General features: G+C 31.9%; 1 protein-coding gene across 1 annotated transcript in view; it reads left to right on the forward strand.

The window, feature by feature from the left end:
- Nucleotides 1-20,375, forward strand: part of LOC125064173 (protein FAM107B) — a 30,309-nt gene that overhangs the window by 4,332 nt on the left and 5,602 nt on the right. The window contains exons 2-3 of the mRNA XM_047671085.1: nt 11,988-12,192; nt 19,001-19,104. Of these exons, the coding sequence (XP_047527041.1) occupies nt 11,988-12,192; nt 19,001-19,104 (309 nt within the window). The remainder of the gene's footprint in view (nt 1-11,987; nt 12,193-19,000; nt 19,105-20,375) is intronic.

Consider the following 20,375-nt stretch of genomic DNA (forward strand, 5'->3'; position numbering starts at 1 on the left):
AAAATGTAAGGAAATAAGGAGTGCACCTGTTTCTGCAGCGAGTAGTACTCGGTAATATTTCCTGCATTACTTTTTTTTAAAATTACAGTTTCTCTAAGCTAACATATGTATATCCGTCAAAATTTCATGTCAGCCATCGTAAACATAAGTAGTAATAAAGTTCCTGCATCCAAGTCTAAATAGCAATATTGTTTTCCCCAAGACTCACTTAAGACACAGCTTGAGACCCTGTACTTACTAACTAACTTATTGGCAGATAAAAATTATCACTCAAGACCAAGGCTGCGACAGACTAACAGAGAAAGATCGGATACCCTCAAAAACATGAGTCACAGGGTCTAGTGTACGAGATGGTCATCGTCATCACATTTGCGATGAGACAGTTACAACTGCATAAAAATGTATCTAATGCAGTGGTTGCAATTTCGCGTCATACGAAAAACTTCATATTATACATCGATAAAGGTAAAGGCGTGTTGGTAATACTATTGGCACTAGTGCAGGGCACAACGACTAATAAGCCGAATGACGAAATAATATCCGATCATGGAAAACCTGGCTGAATGTCTGAATACCTGAATATTCAAACCAGCTGAGGAAACCAGAATTCAGAAAGACTACAAACACCAAGGACTACTCAACATAGACAAACTCCGAGTTAATGAAGAAGTCGTCGTAGAGTTTAATGCAAACTATTGTCATCCATTTGCAATCCAAAAATTTCGATTGTAATGGTGCCTGGCAATAAAAATAAAGCGGTTACATTAAAATCAATCGACAACGGCTCCTGCAGTACGTCTCTGTAGATACAATATCAAAATAAAAAAATGATCTCCTGTGCAGTTACGTAGTTAGTCTTATCTTAAACTTAAATTGAATGAAGCTTATTAATTATTATATAGGATACTTGTTAACTCCGGAAATGAAAATAACAGGATATCATAAATTTTCATGTTTAACGTACATTCGAATTAATTAGCAGGCTTAACCGCTACTATAAAATAGTGTCCGGTTTTCATGACATCGATGGAATTGAATTTTAAAGAAATGTGCGGTGAGAAATTTTGTGTTCGTTTTACCACTGATATATATTTAAACAACAATCTAAGGTAGGGTTTTGTACCAATTTGAAGGATTTGATAATATAAAAAGATCGAAAAAATTTGGATTCATATTTATAGTTATTTTTAATTCAATTAACTTTACATTTTCAAACTAAGAGATTTGACTGAAAAGACGAAAATAACGATTATCTAGATTTTTGATAACACTAAATATATAGAGGTTATGTATAGTTGATACTCTATACTTACTACTACGATTATTTTTTTGTTCAAAATACTGATAAAACGGTACTCTTAAAATTAACAGAGTATCTTCATACTTAGACTCTTCGTAAGCATCACTTTGTCAGAGTGTTCCGTTAGAACAGGGTCCTTGAGCACGGATTTTTGGCAGCTGATGCCACTTGAAAATTTACTCTATCCTGTATTACTTCCTCCATGAGTAGAGCCGTGAAATCCGTAATTGACATCAAACAAGATTTGTTAGACTTTCTATAACTTCTAAATGTCTATTGGCATAACAACTTTCGATAGTAATAATAACCATTTGAGTATTTACTTTAACCGGTTCTTAATGAATTTGTGATACAAATTATCTTTACTATATCTTATCTTACTTTGGCATACATTTCTGACATTTCACAATTGCGTATAAGTTATAAGTTGGGCGGGCGGCATATAGGGCGAGAAGCGAAAAATTCAGTCTGCTCCAAGGGTTCAACGCCCCGAGAGCCCTGCCCGTGAATATGGCGAGGGATGCTCCCAGCTGTTATCGATACTCTGCGAATGATAGGGTGGAAATTCGAAGAATTATGATATTGAGTTAACGCACCCAAGTACGCGATATCAAGACAAGCAACTGTTTCTGTAAAATAAATATAATAATCGTCTTCGTTGTGCTTGTAATAACCTAATCTGAAAATTGCATTGCAATATAGGTTTAACAAACTTTTTTCTTAATTGTTTTTGTTTTTTTAAATGTTCTTTAATACGAATAAAACTAAGAAATATTTGAACTCCTGTTGGCATTTCCCGTCCCTTTAACTGTTACGGTAAAACTTATTTAGTATATGACACTATAGTCAACGAGAGCTCCTACAGCCTTCCTTCTAAGTGAAAATGTGTAGGATTTTGCACGTAGCTGAATTAGTACTGCTATTTTTAGAATGATTTCTTTTCATATCCGTAATATTGCTAATTGAAAAGTGCGGTTTAATAACCAGTATTATTTTAATATCGATACATAAATAAACGTATATCGTTACTATTTTGATGTTATTTGCTAAATTAACACGCATCACGCAATCAACCAGGTACGCTTATTTGTTAGTGAAAAGTGGAATTCAAAGATTTTGTGAAATTAAATAATTATATAGCAATATAAATATCAGAGTCATGTAATTTAAAATATTGGCTCGCTGCTTTAGTGACTAGCTAATAATATATTATATCCTCGGCCCTGGGTTCAAATTAAGGGTTTGGCCGTTTAAATGTTATTGGGTTCGGGATTCTAGAATTTGCTAATAATTACAATCGTGCTTGACAAGTTCTTTTCCATGCGGTGTGGTCGAACTCGGTCAGCAGGACGATATTATCATCATATTGATTTCATAACGACAATGAACGACTAAATTCAACGTGTGGTCTGCTATGTATTCACACATTGATTTTTTAATTTCTAGCTATGTTAGAATTGCTAAAGCAGGTGCTTTTGATGCTTGCAAATTATGCGTTGCACTCCGATATTGCATATCATTGCTAGGCCCATTAAGGGCCTCGACTCATAAAGATGCATTTGGGTTACGGGATAAGCATTGCCGCCGTACATTGCCGTGTTTGGAAGTGGTTGTAGGCAGTTCGTGCAATTTAAAACGACTAACAAAGTTTACTAGCTGCTTAATTATATTCCTAGAAACAGCATATTTTAAATTCTCGTATAAACTTATTAGTTAAATTAGGTATTTAATTTATATTATATGAAAAAAAAAAATTATTCATTAGTTAAATGAATTTGCAGATAAAGCAGGTTTGGTAGTGCTTTTTCATTTGGTTTGTTTCACAAATAAAATTATTTCAGGTTAAAATCTATATATAAGATATTGAATAGCCTATGTTATTCCGGATAAATAAGCTCTCTTAAGGTAACATAACTATTAAAATCAGGTCAGTAGACTTCATCGATTACAAACAAAAAAAAAACTCTTCTTTATGCTATCACGTAGGAACTGCGCTTTTTTCCGGAATTAAAAATACCCTATGTCATTTTCTTACCCACTATACAAAAATCATGTTCAATCAAGATAGAACATCTTGATTTATGAAAATGAAAATAAAAAAAAAAAATGTTCCAGGACAACGGCCTACTCTATTTAATAAAAATAAATAAACTTTTGTTAAATAAAATGTTTCACTAAAAAACCCTCTTTGAAACAAACTGAATATAATGGTATAAATTTCATTACCAAATATTCAGCGGTTTTTGTGTGCTTTAAAAAAAAATAGCGATCATTCATTCATGAACACAAGCGGGCTACTTTAAGAATTACGAAGAAAAAAAAATTCAATGGTCCGTTATTTATGTAATTATTGTAACGAGACAAGGTTATCATCAAAGTCTATACCGGCATATTCAGTACGTCCCATTTATGTGACTCGACTTGTATACAAATACAGAGGCGTTGTATTGAAACGAATGAGTCGCTTTGTCACAATGATTTATGAGCGTTCCCACTTTTCAAATGTCTGAACCAGTAGAATGTTTACCTTCGTATTTATGTTAGAATTGCAAAATGATTTTGTCTTCAAATCAATTAACGTTCGAAATGTGCAATAAATTATTATTAATCGGTAATATAAATAAGTTATAAGTACGAAATCCAGATAGGATATATAAATAATTACAGACCTTGCCAATTGTGCCATCATAATCATGATGATCATTGAAAAGCGCTTTTACGAGGCTGTAGTAAAGTAAAGTAAATATTTTTATTTGTGATTTGGTATGTCGTATATTTATCACTTCATACCTATGTTTAAAAAAATGGCTATTTGTAACTTGGTAAATATTCCTACCTCCTATTGAGTACGCAAATTATCCTACAGTATAATAAAATATTTTACAACTGAAATTAGCTAGGAGTCAATTTTCAACGTCAATATGTAACGTACCTATATGTACATATGTATTAGCCGTCTCGGATGCTAAAAGGAGTTTCACTTAAGTCATGTGTACTAATCTAAATCCATTGATAAATATATTTTCTTATTCATGTTCAAACAAAAGCAAACGCTATCAACGACGCAAATTGGTTTTATACTAAAGAGGTTATCCTCTTATCAGTGACGTAATGCATGTAATCTTTTGGTGTACCTATACGTATTTATGTTACAAATTGTAAGTACTCCAATGAATACGGTAATAGTTAAGAAAACGTGTGCAAAAGTATGTGATAAATCGGTTTACTTGTTGGCTTCTTTCACGTGCGATATCCATCTAATCCGCTTAACGTCTTGTAAATTCAGGCACTTGACCGTAAAACGTTAAAGAATATCAACAAAGGAACGAATACTTTGACTGATTCATGAGTTTAATTTTAATTAATGACTTATATCAAAATTATAATTGCGTTTATAGAACTAATAGCAAATTCGTTCGCAGGCCGTAGCTTTATTTGTTTATAAAATAGTATTGACTGTAAGGTATGATACCATATGTCAAATCTCGCATATCACTTGATGATGATATGCTAATAAAAACTAATGTAAAAAGTTATAACTCAACCATACGAACAATGCGTGGTACCACAGAATACAATACAAATTGATAAAACAAAACGATACAAATTGTCCAAAATATATATAAAATAGCTCCTCTGCGCAGTTTCACCCGCTTTAAACGTCCCTGCTCCGCCCGGCGGGCCATAGACTAATTTGAAATAACTCTCAAGAGTTGGGCCATCAACTTTAAAAACATATTTTAAGTCCGACAAACGACTTTAGCTATATTATATATATACGAGTAGAATGCAAAGCATGCAGAGTCTAGTGAGCTTTGTATTAAAAAAAAACTGAGTGAATTAACAAATAAAACAAAATACAGATAGCTAGCTAGCTTGGACTTGAATCACTAATCGTATCTAATGTATGCTGGCGATCTAGTTTGTCGTCGTCCCCTAAATTGTTTTTCAACCCTTTTCTTTCCACACCCTTTTTGTTTTAAACCGGACCATTATCTGTTACAAGTGACACCCTAAAGAATCGTATGTTTGTGATGTAACATTTAACCATAATAATAAACTTACGTAGTAAAAATTACCATTAATTCTGTATTATATATTCTCCTTAATAAATATAAACTAAAGATATTATATTGTTTACTTTTAAGTCAGAGATTAACAGATTCTAGTATGTAGCATTTGTCTTATACTTTAAATATTTAGTGCACGGTGACCTACAAGTGCCAATTAAAACAATGGAGTTCTATTGGTTTCATTAGGCGTAGCATGCGTGTAACAACGTCTTGGGGTCCATTCGATTATTATTATTTGACCTCGTCCTTTGAGGCCCACGAGAAAACGAAGCATTAATGCTATAACTGTCATCAACTTTAATAAGTTACACGCCCGCATCAGGAAGTAGCTTATTGATTGAATGATATGTCATCCAAGGGGATTCAAACAGTGATTCTTTGAATCATCACCTGCTTTATATATTCTTTAATGTATTACTATTATTTTTAACGATTTATCGCCGGTAGTACGTTCGTAATGATTTGATTCTTCTATCAGTCAAAATAAAGATTATTTTGAATTGAATGCTCCTTGTAACTTACAGAGTTTGTACATAAAATATTCTCTAAGTGTTACTTTGAAATGCTCACCATATCTTAAAAATTTATTGGCTGTAAAATCACGACTCCACTTACGCGCTCTTCTTTCAAACGACTTCTCAAAATAATATAACTATGCGTTTTTGTCGGCACGTAAACATGATACGTTATTGTTTAAGAGTTGCGCCTGTTTCGTAATGGTTATCCGAAGCGTAAACTATATTCAGGAATTCCCATTAATGTGACGCAATGCAAAATGTGGAGCGATTGAAGTTTAAAAGGAGGTTGGCCCACTTCGGCTTTGTTCCACTTCTCATAGTTTTTCTTGATATTGCATGCACCGTCTCGTTAAAAGGCAATAACAATAGACAAATGAAATGTTTTTAAAAGTAAAGCTTGAAGAAAACTACGATTGCGGGTAATTTTTTGAGTATGGAAATGTTTTAAATGTAGCACTGTTGGGTAATCATCAATGTCAATCATCTATCGACATTTTTTTGAATGTTATAATTATATTTTTATAGGTATTTACTAGCTGCTGTATTTACATAAGCAGCTGTTTCGCGGTGGCTGCGGTGATTGTTCATTTTTTCATTATGGAATAGGTTTCGTAATATGTACTACATTCTCAATGTAGGCTGTAGAATCACATTATTTTTAATACTTATGATGCTTAAATGCTCGTTAAATGTTTCTTTTTATCGTTATTTTTAGGTTAAAAAACTATGTCTATAAATTAATTTATATATGTATTAAATATCTTTTTGCTAGTACAATTTTATAAAATAAACAATATTTAAATTACATAAATTATGTACCAAAAATGGCATCACTGATTTTTAAACGTGGTAAATGGCTGATAAAAATAATAATAAAATGACTATGAATTAAAAGTAAACGATATTCATTTTACAATTGAGAGAGACTCGACAAGAACCTCGGCAGTCAATTTATTAGCAAACTGTTAAAGTATCAAATAACCTAACGACATTAATTCTCTCCAGTTGGGGAGCGGTTCGACGATGATGGCTCTTATTAGATTAATCAACTAAAGTAGTTATGTATATGAAAGATCAGACGAATACATTATATACGTATTTATTATCCATTAGAGATATCATTCAGTCATTAACGTATAATTTGACTTTTCTCATAAAGAAAGTATGCGTAATTAAGAGATGATACTAATGATGTAGGCTTTGACGATTTTTTCTCTACTTCTCTTCAGCCTTAGTAATATATTGATTCATTTTATGAATAGGAGATTAAAATTTGCATAGCAATGGTTGGTTCAAATTAAAGGGGTGAGTAATCTCATTTGGTCAAATAGATACGGGAATAATCTCTGTGATGTCCATTTGTCCATTTGCATGTCCATTGTATTAGATGTCAGAGGGGATATTTAAAGTTTTATGTACGGAGTGCATAATTAATAGGTTTTTTTAAGTGAAGTCTATCTGTAAAATTTATTATTAATGTACAAATTGTGAATAACAAATATCCATTGGTAGTTTTTTTTTTAATTATAGTGGCATGTCGTTTCGAAGTAGACAGTGAATTATAAAATGAACAAGTTTAATTTAAATGAACAAAAGCTAGGCTCATGTTGTAAAAAAAGACTTTTACATCATTTTATTCAAAATGTTGACATACATATATTCCTATATAAGTTACGTAGCGAATTGCGTAATTTATATACAATCTAAATACAGTTTTTCATATATACGCCGCTATACACTTGAAAGCGTTGAGAAATGGGAAATCTCGGAAGGAAGTATTCAAAAGGATTTTCATCAAGAGGTACTCTCGTAACAATGGGTTTGAAGACTTATGTTTAATTGCGAGAGAACTGTGTGTTTATAATTTATATTAAAAAAAATGGAATAAGTTGAAATTATAGGCGTGAATATCACGATGTCGTTAACAAGATTGACGGCGTGACCTTTAGACGTATCGTGACGTCAATTGTTTCAGCAAATGAGCACTGGAACGACCTTGCTGAAGCAATACGTTAGATGGGGTTCTATAAATAGTCGTAGGTCAGGGGTCAGGCAGCTAAGTATCTCTCGATAAATGAAACTTTCGTATTTAGGAAATCATACTTACTGTATGTTTTAAGAATTTCATTAATATGTATACAGTGTACATTTTCATCAGATACGTAACTGCGTACAACGTATATTGTCACATCTGCGCCTTTTATCTAAGTCCCCATGTTGTATAATGCTTAAACATTCCCTTTAAATTCTTTATCGAGTGTACTAAAGATAAAGTTCTCGTATTTATTTTAATGTTATATCCAGGTCTTAAAAGTACAAATATGTACTATGAAATGTTACTTTGTGTATTCAAGTGGTTTGCTCGATTGCGTTATATCCGTAAATAAGAATCATTTCTTTAAATAAAATGAGTGTACGAGCATTTTATAAAAGCGTACGCTCTAGGCAATTTCGAAGTTTAAAGTTTGAATGCGTAGGCACAATTTTAACTGATTATTTAAGTAGAGAAATGCAGCGAGGGAGTATATTCCGGTTAGCGATAAAACAAATACTTTACAAGTGCGCAGAACTGTGCCCTAATTTAGTGTTAAATATTTAAAAGAATATTTTTGTATGTACAAGAAATATACATAATATGCGGAAAGATTATTTTTAGATTGCTAATAAGCGTTAGTTCTGGTTTTATAGGCTTAATATTAGTGAGAGGTTACAACTTTTATTGAATAAGAATTACTTTAATAAATTCATGTAAAAATGACCGAATATTGAATATAAAACGAATACTCCACAGATCCTATTTTATACTTTTTTACACATTACTAAGAAATTCCTTTAAATTATTAATATAAAAATAAATATGAGTAATTATATACGTTTATAAGACCTTTTGTAATACGCTTGTAAGATTGTATTTATTAAAGCAATAAATTCCTGTTTAAGAACCTTGGGATGGATTTTCTCTGGCACCTGCACGCAATGACCTTCGACGAAGTCTGGTTCAATAAGCGCGCCCTGTTTGTATGGTAACGTAAATATCCTTTCAAGGGCGCTCCTTTTAACTTTTTATAGATAGAATTTACACTTTACACATAACACGCGTTTTAATATCGAAGCTGTGTATTTAAGAATTTTACGATATGTACATAGATATGGAAAACTATTACAAGTAGTTTTTTTTATTATTTTTTTTTATATTTTGTGTCGCATGAGATACGAAACGTCTTGTTTTTGTCGGGCTTTCGGGATCGGGATTAAATGTTAACAATGATTACAATTTTGTCTTTATTTATTCGATTGTTTGTTTGTTACTAGAGATGGGCCGAATGTAGATTAAACCGAAAATGAAATTTGGTTAAACATTCGGGCAAAATAAAAAATTCGGCGGATCTTCGGTTCAATTTCACCTCGCTTTCTAACATTTTTTTTTGTATGGGGGAAATAACGAAATCTCAAAAAAATATTTCGATTCTCCATAAAAACTCTAGCAGCTGATTTTTTATTTAGTATGGGTAAGTCATTATTTGATATTCATTAATTTCAGTCAAAATAGTGCAAGTGGGTATTTTATTTTAATATTTTCTTCCACCGAATTTCGGTTCAAGCTGGGGAAATTCGGTTAAACCGAATGTATAACAAATTACGGTCCAACCCTATTTGTTACACTTTCACGTCTTAACTACGCACTGATCATCATGAAATTTAGCATACACTACTCAGGGGCACGGAAAAGGGTACGCTCAAAGCTGGGGGAAACTAGTAATAAATGAAATATTGAAATCGCGACGTGAAAAAATCGTATTATTAAAACCGTTTACAAATAATAATTAGCGTGTTTGTAACATTACATGATACTACGTAAAATCGAATTTGTCATGCAAACTTCCGTTCGTAGTAAGTACATCGTCCGAAGCGGTAGTGTATTTACTATTTGTTTCCCGTATTGCGAATGGCTTACTTTCCGCACTGATAGTACTAAAACGTAGCAATTTCACACTTTAATGAACCTCTCATTACTTTAGCGGCTGGGTATTATTGGCATTATATTCTTTGATGTTTAAAATAATTAAAATAGCGTAGTTATTTCTAAACTACGTTATCACTTATTAATTTACTAACTACATCTTGAATCAATCTTATCATTTTCACGTTATAGTTATCACCTTAATGGTAAAATATTAATGACTAAGTTACGTCACGTCACATATTGATATCTATAAGTGGACATTTGACATTGTTTCCTGCTACGACTACAAGATAAAATTTGCTCGTATTACACGAACACGTTACAAAAGATAAATCAAACGTTAAGATACGGTTAAATATTTATTAGAACGTAAAAGTATATTAAGATGTAGATATATTCTTAATAGCAACCCGATGTTAAAAGCGAGCAGCAAATTCTCGTGCCTCGGAAAGCACGTAAAACCGTTACGCCTCCGGCTGTTTTCTCTCCAGTCCTATGGGTTAACCTCTATTTGCATACTCACTTTGGCACTGTACAATCTCGTGCGCAGGTGCATAGTCATTGATATTGGACGCTGCGGCAATAAATCGGTCAGGTGTATTTCGGATTAATTAACCAGAAAAAGCAGTGTCTTGCGTTTTATAAAATTGCCAATGTGCTTGATGTAAAAATCTAAAGGTTTCAGTTATTAAACAGTGCTGTCGATCGTTGGAAAACTAGGAACACTTTTTCATCGAACGTTAAACTTTCGTCCTCGTTATTAAATGATTTTTAAAGTTTATATTTACTGGTATTTCAATTTGTCCGAAGTGCAGGAAACGGGGTCATGGCGTACGATAACGAGCCAGGAGCCAGTGGTTAAAATATTATTTGAGTAGCAATATGAGTTCAACTACCCCCTTAATATAATTATGTATCCGTTAATGGCGTGCCAACTTAATGTCAGAGAAAGGGTGAAATATTATTTTATGCAATATTTTTTATAGGTCATAGATAAAGGGAAGTTTGTGGATCGGCGAATAGTAGAAGCGATTACTGTACATTCGTTTGAAACTACGCCAGCTCGGGAGTTAAACTAACAATTGATTTGACTTATATTATAATATTAAAGAATCTAGAACGCTGCTTTCTGGAAATGTTATATGAAGGTTTATAGGCGCTATAAAATCACTCGGTGTACACTTAGCTGACATAAATAAAATAAAAAGTGTTTATGTGTATATGTGAGCCTATTTTATTTATATTTACGTAAAATTAATAGAAACTTTGCAGAGATTTTTTTAAAAAAAGTTGGGTTGATATTAGCACTCCTATAAAAAATATCATCAGAAAGTAAAACTTGTTAACTTTGTTACTTTACTTGTTACTTTAATGCGATAGAAAGTACATGCGATACCTTCCTTAGATAATCTGTATGAAAGGTTAAATCAATTGATTTTAGATTAGATAATTTCATGGCTTATAGTACACATTTGCACTTAGCGGGTTTTATCCCTGTCAATGTCACAGTCAAGTTAAAAACAAAGCGAAATTTATCGTGTTCACGGCGCTCAGGCTTCTCATTTGATTTAAATCTTTTTATGAAGCACTCGCAAAACGTATCCTAAACTTGATGATGTCACCGCTGATTCATAAGATTATTTAGTAACGTAATCGCTTGTATTACGCTTAAGGTGTTCCGAGGATTATAAAATTCCAATGGCAAACATATTAGGCATGTGAATTTTGGCTTTGTTAATATAAATTCTTTCATTAATATGAGCGCTAATTCTTTATTTTATAATAATTTAAAATGTCTTCTTAAGCACAATAAAATACAATAGACATTGACGTAATCATTTTAAATATCTTCAGTTTAATTGAATTTTTTGTTCATCAATGTTTTTCCGGACATTGTCCCCACAAAATAACATATACTTATTTTATTTGCTTCTTATTTTATTTATTAAATTAGCCGTACGTACTCAATAGGATATTCCATCGAAAAACATCGCAATTTCGGTCTTATATTAACAAAAATCTAAACAGCGATTGCCATATTTCTACGATATAAAATAAAGAACTTTCAAACAAACTTTCATCCATAATTCCAGAACAAAAAAAATATTAATATGTGTTTGTTTTGTCAACAGTACTGGCAGTGGGTACGTTGAACGAGTGTGGTGGCGTGGGCATCTGTCCCACGCTGTCCAATATAAGTCTGGGAGCCGTGGAGATGGTGCAAGAGGGCGAGGGTGTGGGCGACGGCCTTATCGCGCCGCGCCGCTTGCAGAACCCCTGCCTGGAAAACCCTTTGCGAATGGATTTGCATAGAGAGCTAATGTTTAATCAGAAAATGTGAGTATCTGTTCAAATTTCAACCTTTTCAATAATCACCTTATACATATGTAGCTCGTGCTATAGGTGACTTGTTAAAAAGCACTAACCAATGAACCAGAATTCAGAATTAAACCTGGTACTTTAACATCGCTAGGCGATCTTGAGCGATTCGGGCTTGGCTTGTACTCTATCAAATGTTATATCTAGTACAAACATGTATGTTTATTATTTCGTTGCGGCATTTTCTTTTGTTTTTACGATTAAGATCTTACAGCGTTGAAGCGTTGCTAGGCATATCAAAAATATACATTAAGATTACTCGTTTGCTGTGTCCTGTGGCCCATACAAAATTATTATAAAGGTGCCTAATGTTGGGTACAATTTATGTTTGTAACAGACAATTGTGTTTAACAATCCAAATTAAACTTGCTTTAATATATTTCGCTTAGACATATTACGGTACGAGATTGTGTATTACATTTCCAAATATCTGTAACATCAGGGTATCACACAGTCTGAGAAATTTTAAATATCTAAAATAAAATGTACGTAAAAATGTTGAATATCCGAGAGGCTAACCATTTGTCAGCTCAAGATGTTGAGTGTGCCTACCGTCTGACGCTGGCGTCTTTGTCCATTGTAAAGCCCTTCTGAAAGCACTTTGTGTCTCTTCAAAAGGTTCTTCAAAGATCGCAAGGTGACACGGCCGTGTTATATCTTTTCTACGAGAATGAAACCTTAGCTTTGTAAATATAAGAAGACGCGAAAAATATATATTACGTACATAATTCTTACAATTTTTCGTCAATCTAATATTGTTGTATGTAGATGATAATCAAAATCTTATCTAACATTCTTACTTTATAGTCTGAGGTAATAAAGTATGGAATTTGAGTGATAAAATTAAATTACTATGTCAATTATGTTTCGTAGTGATTGTGTTGAGCCATTTTTAGGATTTCGCAGTCAACGAGCATAGTTTTTTGTCCATCTTTTCGGTCGTTACAACTTTGACAGTTTTAAATTAAATTTAACAAGTTGATGGTTCATATTTTATAAAATGAAATCTTATTATAGTAATAAAATATCACTAAATCGAATTAACGCACCAGAAAGTAATAATAATTTCAAGAATTATTTAAACATAATTAACTACTATAAGTAAGGTTGATAAGGCAATTAATATGCTAAATGATTATTATACAGTTGTATTCAATTTGTTATGTATTCTAAAACGTTACGAAGATATTGCGAACGTCGTATCATTTTTTTTTATACAGAACCAATGAACTTAGTCTGACTCTAATTTACTCAAATTATGACTTAAATCGACCACGTGACTTATTTCTAAAATGAAATTCGTGTTATACATCCAATAACAAGATTATAATAATTGTGAAGTGGTTTGATTACTAATGAGCTACGTCAACATGTGTTTTTTGTGATATCGTTAAGCGACATTTATTTATAACTAATTAGCTGTGTCACGTGGTTTCCACCACGTCTTCGGATCGCTCGTACCCGTTCCGTACAATATGCGAGATTACTTGACATTTTAGATACTGCTTCGCTCCTGAGAGTCGTAGCGTAAATTTATTATGTCAATATCCTTCCTCAATGTCTAATGTAATAATCATTGTTTCTACATAAGTTTTATCTACATACTTTCCCATATCTATAAATATTTGTAACTTAAAATAACGATGGACAAAATGTTAGTATAATATATTTTTATCTGCATCTGTAAAAGCGTATATGATTAATAAATTAACTTAAACACGTTAATAGTACTGTTTTATTTCAATAATTCTAATGAAATCAAATACTTACCATATAAAGATAGTCGAGTTTTTACTTGAGCGGTGTGAATAGCTGTTTACCGAACAGCAAATTGACAAATACATATGTTATTTATAAGGCGCCCGTGTGTGTATTTGCAATACATCGAACTCTTGGTAAAACATAGTCAGAACTCATAATAAAAAAATATTTAATTCAAAGGAGTTAAATAAAAAAAACACATTTTTTTTAATGAACGTTACATTTCTTTACTACAACTGAAAGGTTATTTATTAAGGATACTAGTTGTGGTTTTAAAATTGTTTTACGATTGTTAGTTACAATTCTACAGAAATTTCAAAAATATGGTATTGACACTAAAAAAAATATAACATTAATTGTTAAAAATTAACGATTTTAATTTCGGTCAGTATATAATTAAGAGAGTGATATTTAGCCTTTATGGATGCCGAATGTTTTTTTATAATATTCAAAAATAAGTTTTTGCAAATCTATTATCTTGATTCCAACGCACAGGTGTGCGACATCCTGTTCTCATCTCAACAGAGTATCGAACATCTGTCCTTAAACAGTATTGATGATGTGCGTTATTCCTAGACACAAAAAGGAAATAACAAAAAGTCGAAACGGCATGTGTAAGCGATATCAATAGCAGCTTGCCAAATGTTTATATCAGTGTTTATTTATTTATTATGTTATAAATTATGACAAGACTTAAATTTTATAGCTATATAAACTTATATATCTAAATAGAATTAAGTGATTATTAAGATACAGATAACATGAAATTTTATTCAAAATATACAGAATAAAACTTCGCAAGAGGGAGAGGTTTTTGCCCAGCTGCCATTAACATGTCATTACTTTAAAGAGAATGATAAAAAAATCAATATACATGATGATTACAAAAAATATGTTGGTTGTGGCTATATGGTTTTTGCGCGTCGTATATAAATTTTAATGTGTTTTATTTGAAGTCTTTTAAATATATATATTATCATATAAACTTAATTCTGTATTTTACCATTGTGTGAAAATTATATTTCTTTAATTCTTCACATGAACACGTGTTCAACTCAAATTGTGTTCCGTATAAATCTTTATTTATCCATTCGGCGTGTGATTCAGTTCATTTCCCAGTGATTTGAGTTTGTCGAGACCTCCCGTCAGTGATTTCCGCGTCGCCCGCCAGCACGGCGGAAGGAAGCAATTCTACCAACGGGAACTCTATTCCATATTACTTACTGTATTCCTTAACAATGAATTTAATAAATGTTACTTCTCTTGAACCTAAATTAAATATTCTTTCATAATTATGTCCTTTTTCATGATTATCTTAAGGAGATGTATTTTTTGATACTCTTTTCGTTGTTCTAATTTTTTTATAATATTGTTTAATTCTGTTATATATATATAAAGTTCCATTTCCGTACTTTATGAAGTATTACACCGCAAATGTTGGTACCGTAAAATCAAACGACATTTCCTTATTTCGATGTGTACGCAAGCTGCTGTACGGGACATATTTATGATAGCAATACTAGTTTCTTGCTTCAGAGAATACGCTGATTAACTTCTAGATTTAGTTCACGATATATGTTTCAGTCGGCCTATATTCAGTGTTCGAATACAAGCTGCATTAAAGCTGCGAGAGATCCTAATATAGGCAGCGATGTTCCGTAAAGTCGTTTGCAATTAGCTGAAATTGAATCCTGTTGATGAAACTGGTAATGGCGTGGAAATTTCATTTCAGTACTCGTCAGATCTATATTTCATACACAAAATTGAGCTCAGGAACGGCTTGAATTAATTTCTTCACAGCGTATAAATAATTACAAGCGATTAGCGCTAGAATTTCACTAACTCATTTAGTTAGTTGCAAACCTGGTGTGGGTTTGCTATTATGGAAATACGAACGTGCTTCTAAAATAAACAGCCGGTGTTAGTTATTTGGCATTGACGCTTTTAGTTATCCTCTGGGTGGCGCTGAATCACCGAGATTACTGAAAAGTAATGGTAAACACTCTGCCAGTGTTTTATAAACGGACTTATTATAATGCCGACTTATTTGCATTGAATCGTCATTACGAATTTAGACATAATTCAACCTTCACTATGTGTGTATATTATAATATGATACGTTACGTTTTTGTGTTCGTACAATAATATAAATATTAGGCTAGGTTTACACTTTTGAAGAATTCATATTGCTTAAATATTTTAGTTAAATGTCAAAAATAATAACCTAGTTTTTATACTATTTGCTTTTCAATGATTTATTTCCAATGAGCTTTCTATTACACCGTTAACTTATTAAGTTAATTTTTTTGAGAATAGTATCGAAATACTTGTGGTAATATAATCTAGACGTGCTATGTTCTAAAAAAAGAAACAACAGGTAACAAAAATTGCTTTCAAATCCTTGAAGGTATTTTATAAATAAATATCTGATTAAATCTGTAGATACTTAAATATAATTATAAAAGCGAAATTGTTGAAGGTGTTTTTCGATATACATATTTCAGACAGCAAGAAAAATTACGGGACCTATTACAGAATATTTATATGTATTAAGGGGCTTTGCTATGTATTAGGTAGCCCCTTTATTTAGAAATATTTATATGCTATATAACTATGGTATGAGTATAGTAGTGACGTCAATCATTCAGCGAATAGTTAGCAAATAGGTACCTAGTACCACTCAACATGTGTACCAAAATGAAACGTAACGCGGACGAATCTTCGCGTCACCGCTAGTAAGCAATGAGCATATTTCCTAAATGTAATTTAATAAAATTTACTAACAACAAATAAACGATTGATATGGCATTGAATATAATATTTTGAGGAAGTATATATAATAATTAATATTATTCATATTTAGATTAAATTTTCCCATTTCTTTTTAAGACATGGTACAAACAAATTGATCGTCGAAGTTACTTAAAATAATCCTAATATTTATCCAATCCACGTCCCCATTGGTACAGCTGTGCAACAAAACAATCCAACTACTGACGTCACTCTCCTAAATAGTCCACACATGCAGGTAGTACGCGTGGGAAAGCTATGAAGGAATTGCAGTTGAATAAAAAATACAGTGTCATTTGTGTGAAATAATTTGTCATTCAATTACGTGTGTAATTCTATGCGTGTTTTGTTTGACGGTTTGATAAGACAAGACGCCGTCTCGAGGCTATCAGTCACTAACTGTCAAAACTTAAACAAACGGCTAGAATCGAATAGCTGAAATAATATAAAACCTGTAATTGCGACGTGTATTTTTTTAACGAGAAACAAAAAAGGTCGCATATTTCTAACTTGTTGGTATAGCTACTATTTCAACCACAAGATGATTAGGTGAAGACAGATACAACATTTGATATGGAATTTACGCGATATCAATGGTCGAGACCTTGAATAATCTATGATATTATACATTATGAATACGCGAAAAATTGCATTTTGAATGTATTATGTAGGAAGCTGTTATTTGATCTTTGAAAGTAATATAAAGTGAATATAAGTAGTTGAGTAGAGTAGTGTTGTATTATAAACTAGCTGTGACCGCGACTTCGTGCGCGTTGTTTGAATTTAAGTTATTTGGATATTGTTGCGTGATTTTATTTTATTCTATATATAATTCTAAAGTAAAAGTAGCCTAAGTTATTCCTTATTACATCCGCTATCTGCCAGTGAAAGTCCCGTTGAAATCGGTTGAGCCGTTCCAGAGATTAGCCGGAACAAACAGACAGACAGACAGACAAAAATTGTAAAAAATGTTATTTTGGTTTATGTATCGTGTATACATACATATGCATTTAGTAAAAATGGGTTATTTTAATATTACAAACAGACACTCCAAATTTATTATATGTATAGATAAACATATATGAAGGTAATTTGTAATGGTAATTTCACATGGAATTAGTAAATCTAAGGTTTGTTTATCTTTACTCCTTCGAATGGAATAGGGTATTAATCGGTTCTGATTTTCAATAAAGTTGTAAAATTGTTAAATTAATAAATAAAACTTAAAAAGACATCTAGTTTTGGTTATCAATACACTATCTCACTAATCATGAAATGAAAATCATAATAATCATTCCCCGAGTCGAGAATCTGATATCAAAGATAAACTGGCACAGACAACTGGGTAACTATTCTCGAATCTTGATATCGGTTGGATGAATCGATAACGACCGCACGCATCAATATCCTTCGTGTCTCCTCTTACGTAACATTTGCGAAATTATATGGACACTATTAACAGAACTGTATGAGAGTGTTCACTAAGCAAACACATAAGTAATTGATTGATCAAAAGTAAATATAAAATCATTCATAATCAATTATTTTCCAAATATATATCATCATAATGACTGACCTCGGAGTTGTCTGTAATCGGCATAATCTGAAATTACTGAATCGATGAGTTGGGTCGATTTGCTTTCACCAGAAATTCAGACTCAATCTTAAGTAATCGGAAGTTATTGGAATTTCTTTTTGAGCTCAAAAATATTTTGAGTTTTAACATATTATATTTCGTGTTGATAAAAGATCGATGATATTCTCGGGGTATATCTAAAATACAGCCCAAGTGAGTAAGAACCGAAACAACGATTACTACTACATATATTCAGGGTCATTATCGTACGAAAATTGAAATTTGGTACAAATTTCTGTGCCCTAGCATTCTTATCGTTTAAAGTCGACATTGCCTTATATGGTAGCGAAAAATACGTTTGATAAGATTGTACGCAATCACCTCGAGTCTGTTGTTGACTGTCTATATCATATTACGCCACTCTAACACGTATTCGTTTAGATCACCACAATGTTTATAAATAACAATCATTAAAATCAAATTACCTATATAATTAAATCTTTAGTTCTATAAAAAACTATATGCCTAACACACACATTTATATATATATTTGAGAAATATGATTTTAATGCAAAAATTAACAAATCGAACGTATATTTCAAAATGAATAAACTGAATAAAAATTTTTATCTGTTACAGAGGTAAAAATGTTCTCAATCAAAAGAGCGAACTTCAAAAGGCGCTTTCGAAACATAAAGAGAAGCAGCTCATGAATCAAGTAAAGGATCACAAAGAAACTCCAGGTAATCATTTGTGAGCGATATTAATTGCATCATAATGATATTGTATTTTTTTAGTAATATAGGTAGTTGGACGGGCAAATGGGCCAACTGATGGTACGTGGCCACCAGCGTCCGTAGACATTGGCTTTGTAAGAAATATTACTAATGTTGTCTTAGATTTTCGCGATTATTACACATTGAAATAAAACTAGTTTTTTAACGGATTTAATCGCGTATATTAATTATTTTATGTCTGCCCGTGACCACGAACACTGCAAAGTGCTCGAAACGTCGGGATGTTAAAATAAAATAATTAATATACGCGATTAAATCCGTTAAAAAACTAGTTTTATTTCAAGAAATATTACTACTTATTCTATATAAAAACATTTATTTTTTGATAGTGGAATTAAAAACTACCATCTGTTCAAATGTACCTGAGAAGAACCGACTAAAGCAACTCAGCTGTTTTTTTTTGTTATGCTCTATAATTGCTTACGATTTTCAATATAACAAAGGAAACGCCAGGAGGCGGTCGTGGTTTTCCCGAGTTGTACTATCCAAGAGCTTACTAATTGTATAATAACCTTTAAGCAACAAACGTTTCTTTACATATTTTAAATTCAGTAAGCATTTTTACAAATAGTTCCAAGTCGTGTTTTTTGTTCCTAAACTTAAAATACGTCAATTGGTAGTAGTTTGCTGAAATTTCGTAGATTAATCCGCTTTTTGCTGCTTCACTAATAATAATGGAATAACAATTAGTCTTATCTCCATGAAGTCATTGTAGATAAGACGTCACGATTTCACGGCTCGTGAAAATTATATTGTACTACAGTGTTCACAATTAAAACAAAAAATATTGATTTAGTTAACACAATGAAATTTGTTACAAAGTTATCTTGACAATATATGATGGCGTCTGGAAGGCGTATGGTTAATTAGCTAAGTCCGCCCCTTGTAGTACACATTCGTTTGTTCTAATAAGTTCGCGTAAAGTATTCTAGTGTTGTAAATAATTATGAAATATTACAATGGAATAGGTTTTGAAAATGTAAAAATAATTGCTACTCGTATCGCTTGCAGTCACAATTCGACCTTATTAAGTGCAAGACATTTTTAACGATGTTTCGTTCATAATCACTACGAATAAATGTACTAATATTTGCGATTGTCCTTCTCATATCTCGTTGCTTAATTATGCAAATAGTCAACGAGAAATTAGTTTAGTATTATTTCTGTGGATCGAGCGGTTTCCTTTTGTTTTGAATGTTTCGAACATAAAAAAACGT

Source organism: Vanessa atalanta, chromosome 5 (assembly GCF_905147765.1).
Source record: "Vanessa atalanta chromosome 5, ilVanAtal1.2, whole genome shotgun sequence".
Lineage (NCBI taxonomy): Eukaryota > Metazoa > Arthropoda > Insecta > Lepidoptera > Nymphalidae > Vanessa > Vanessa atalanta.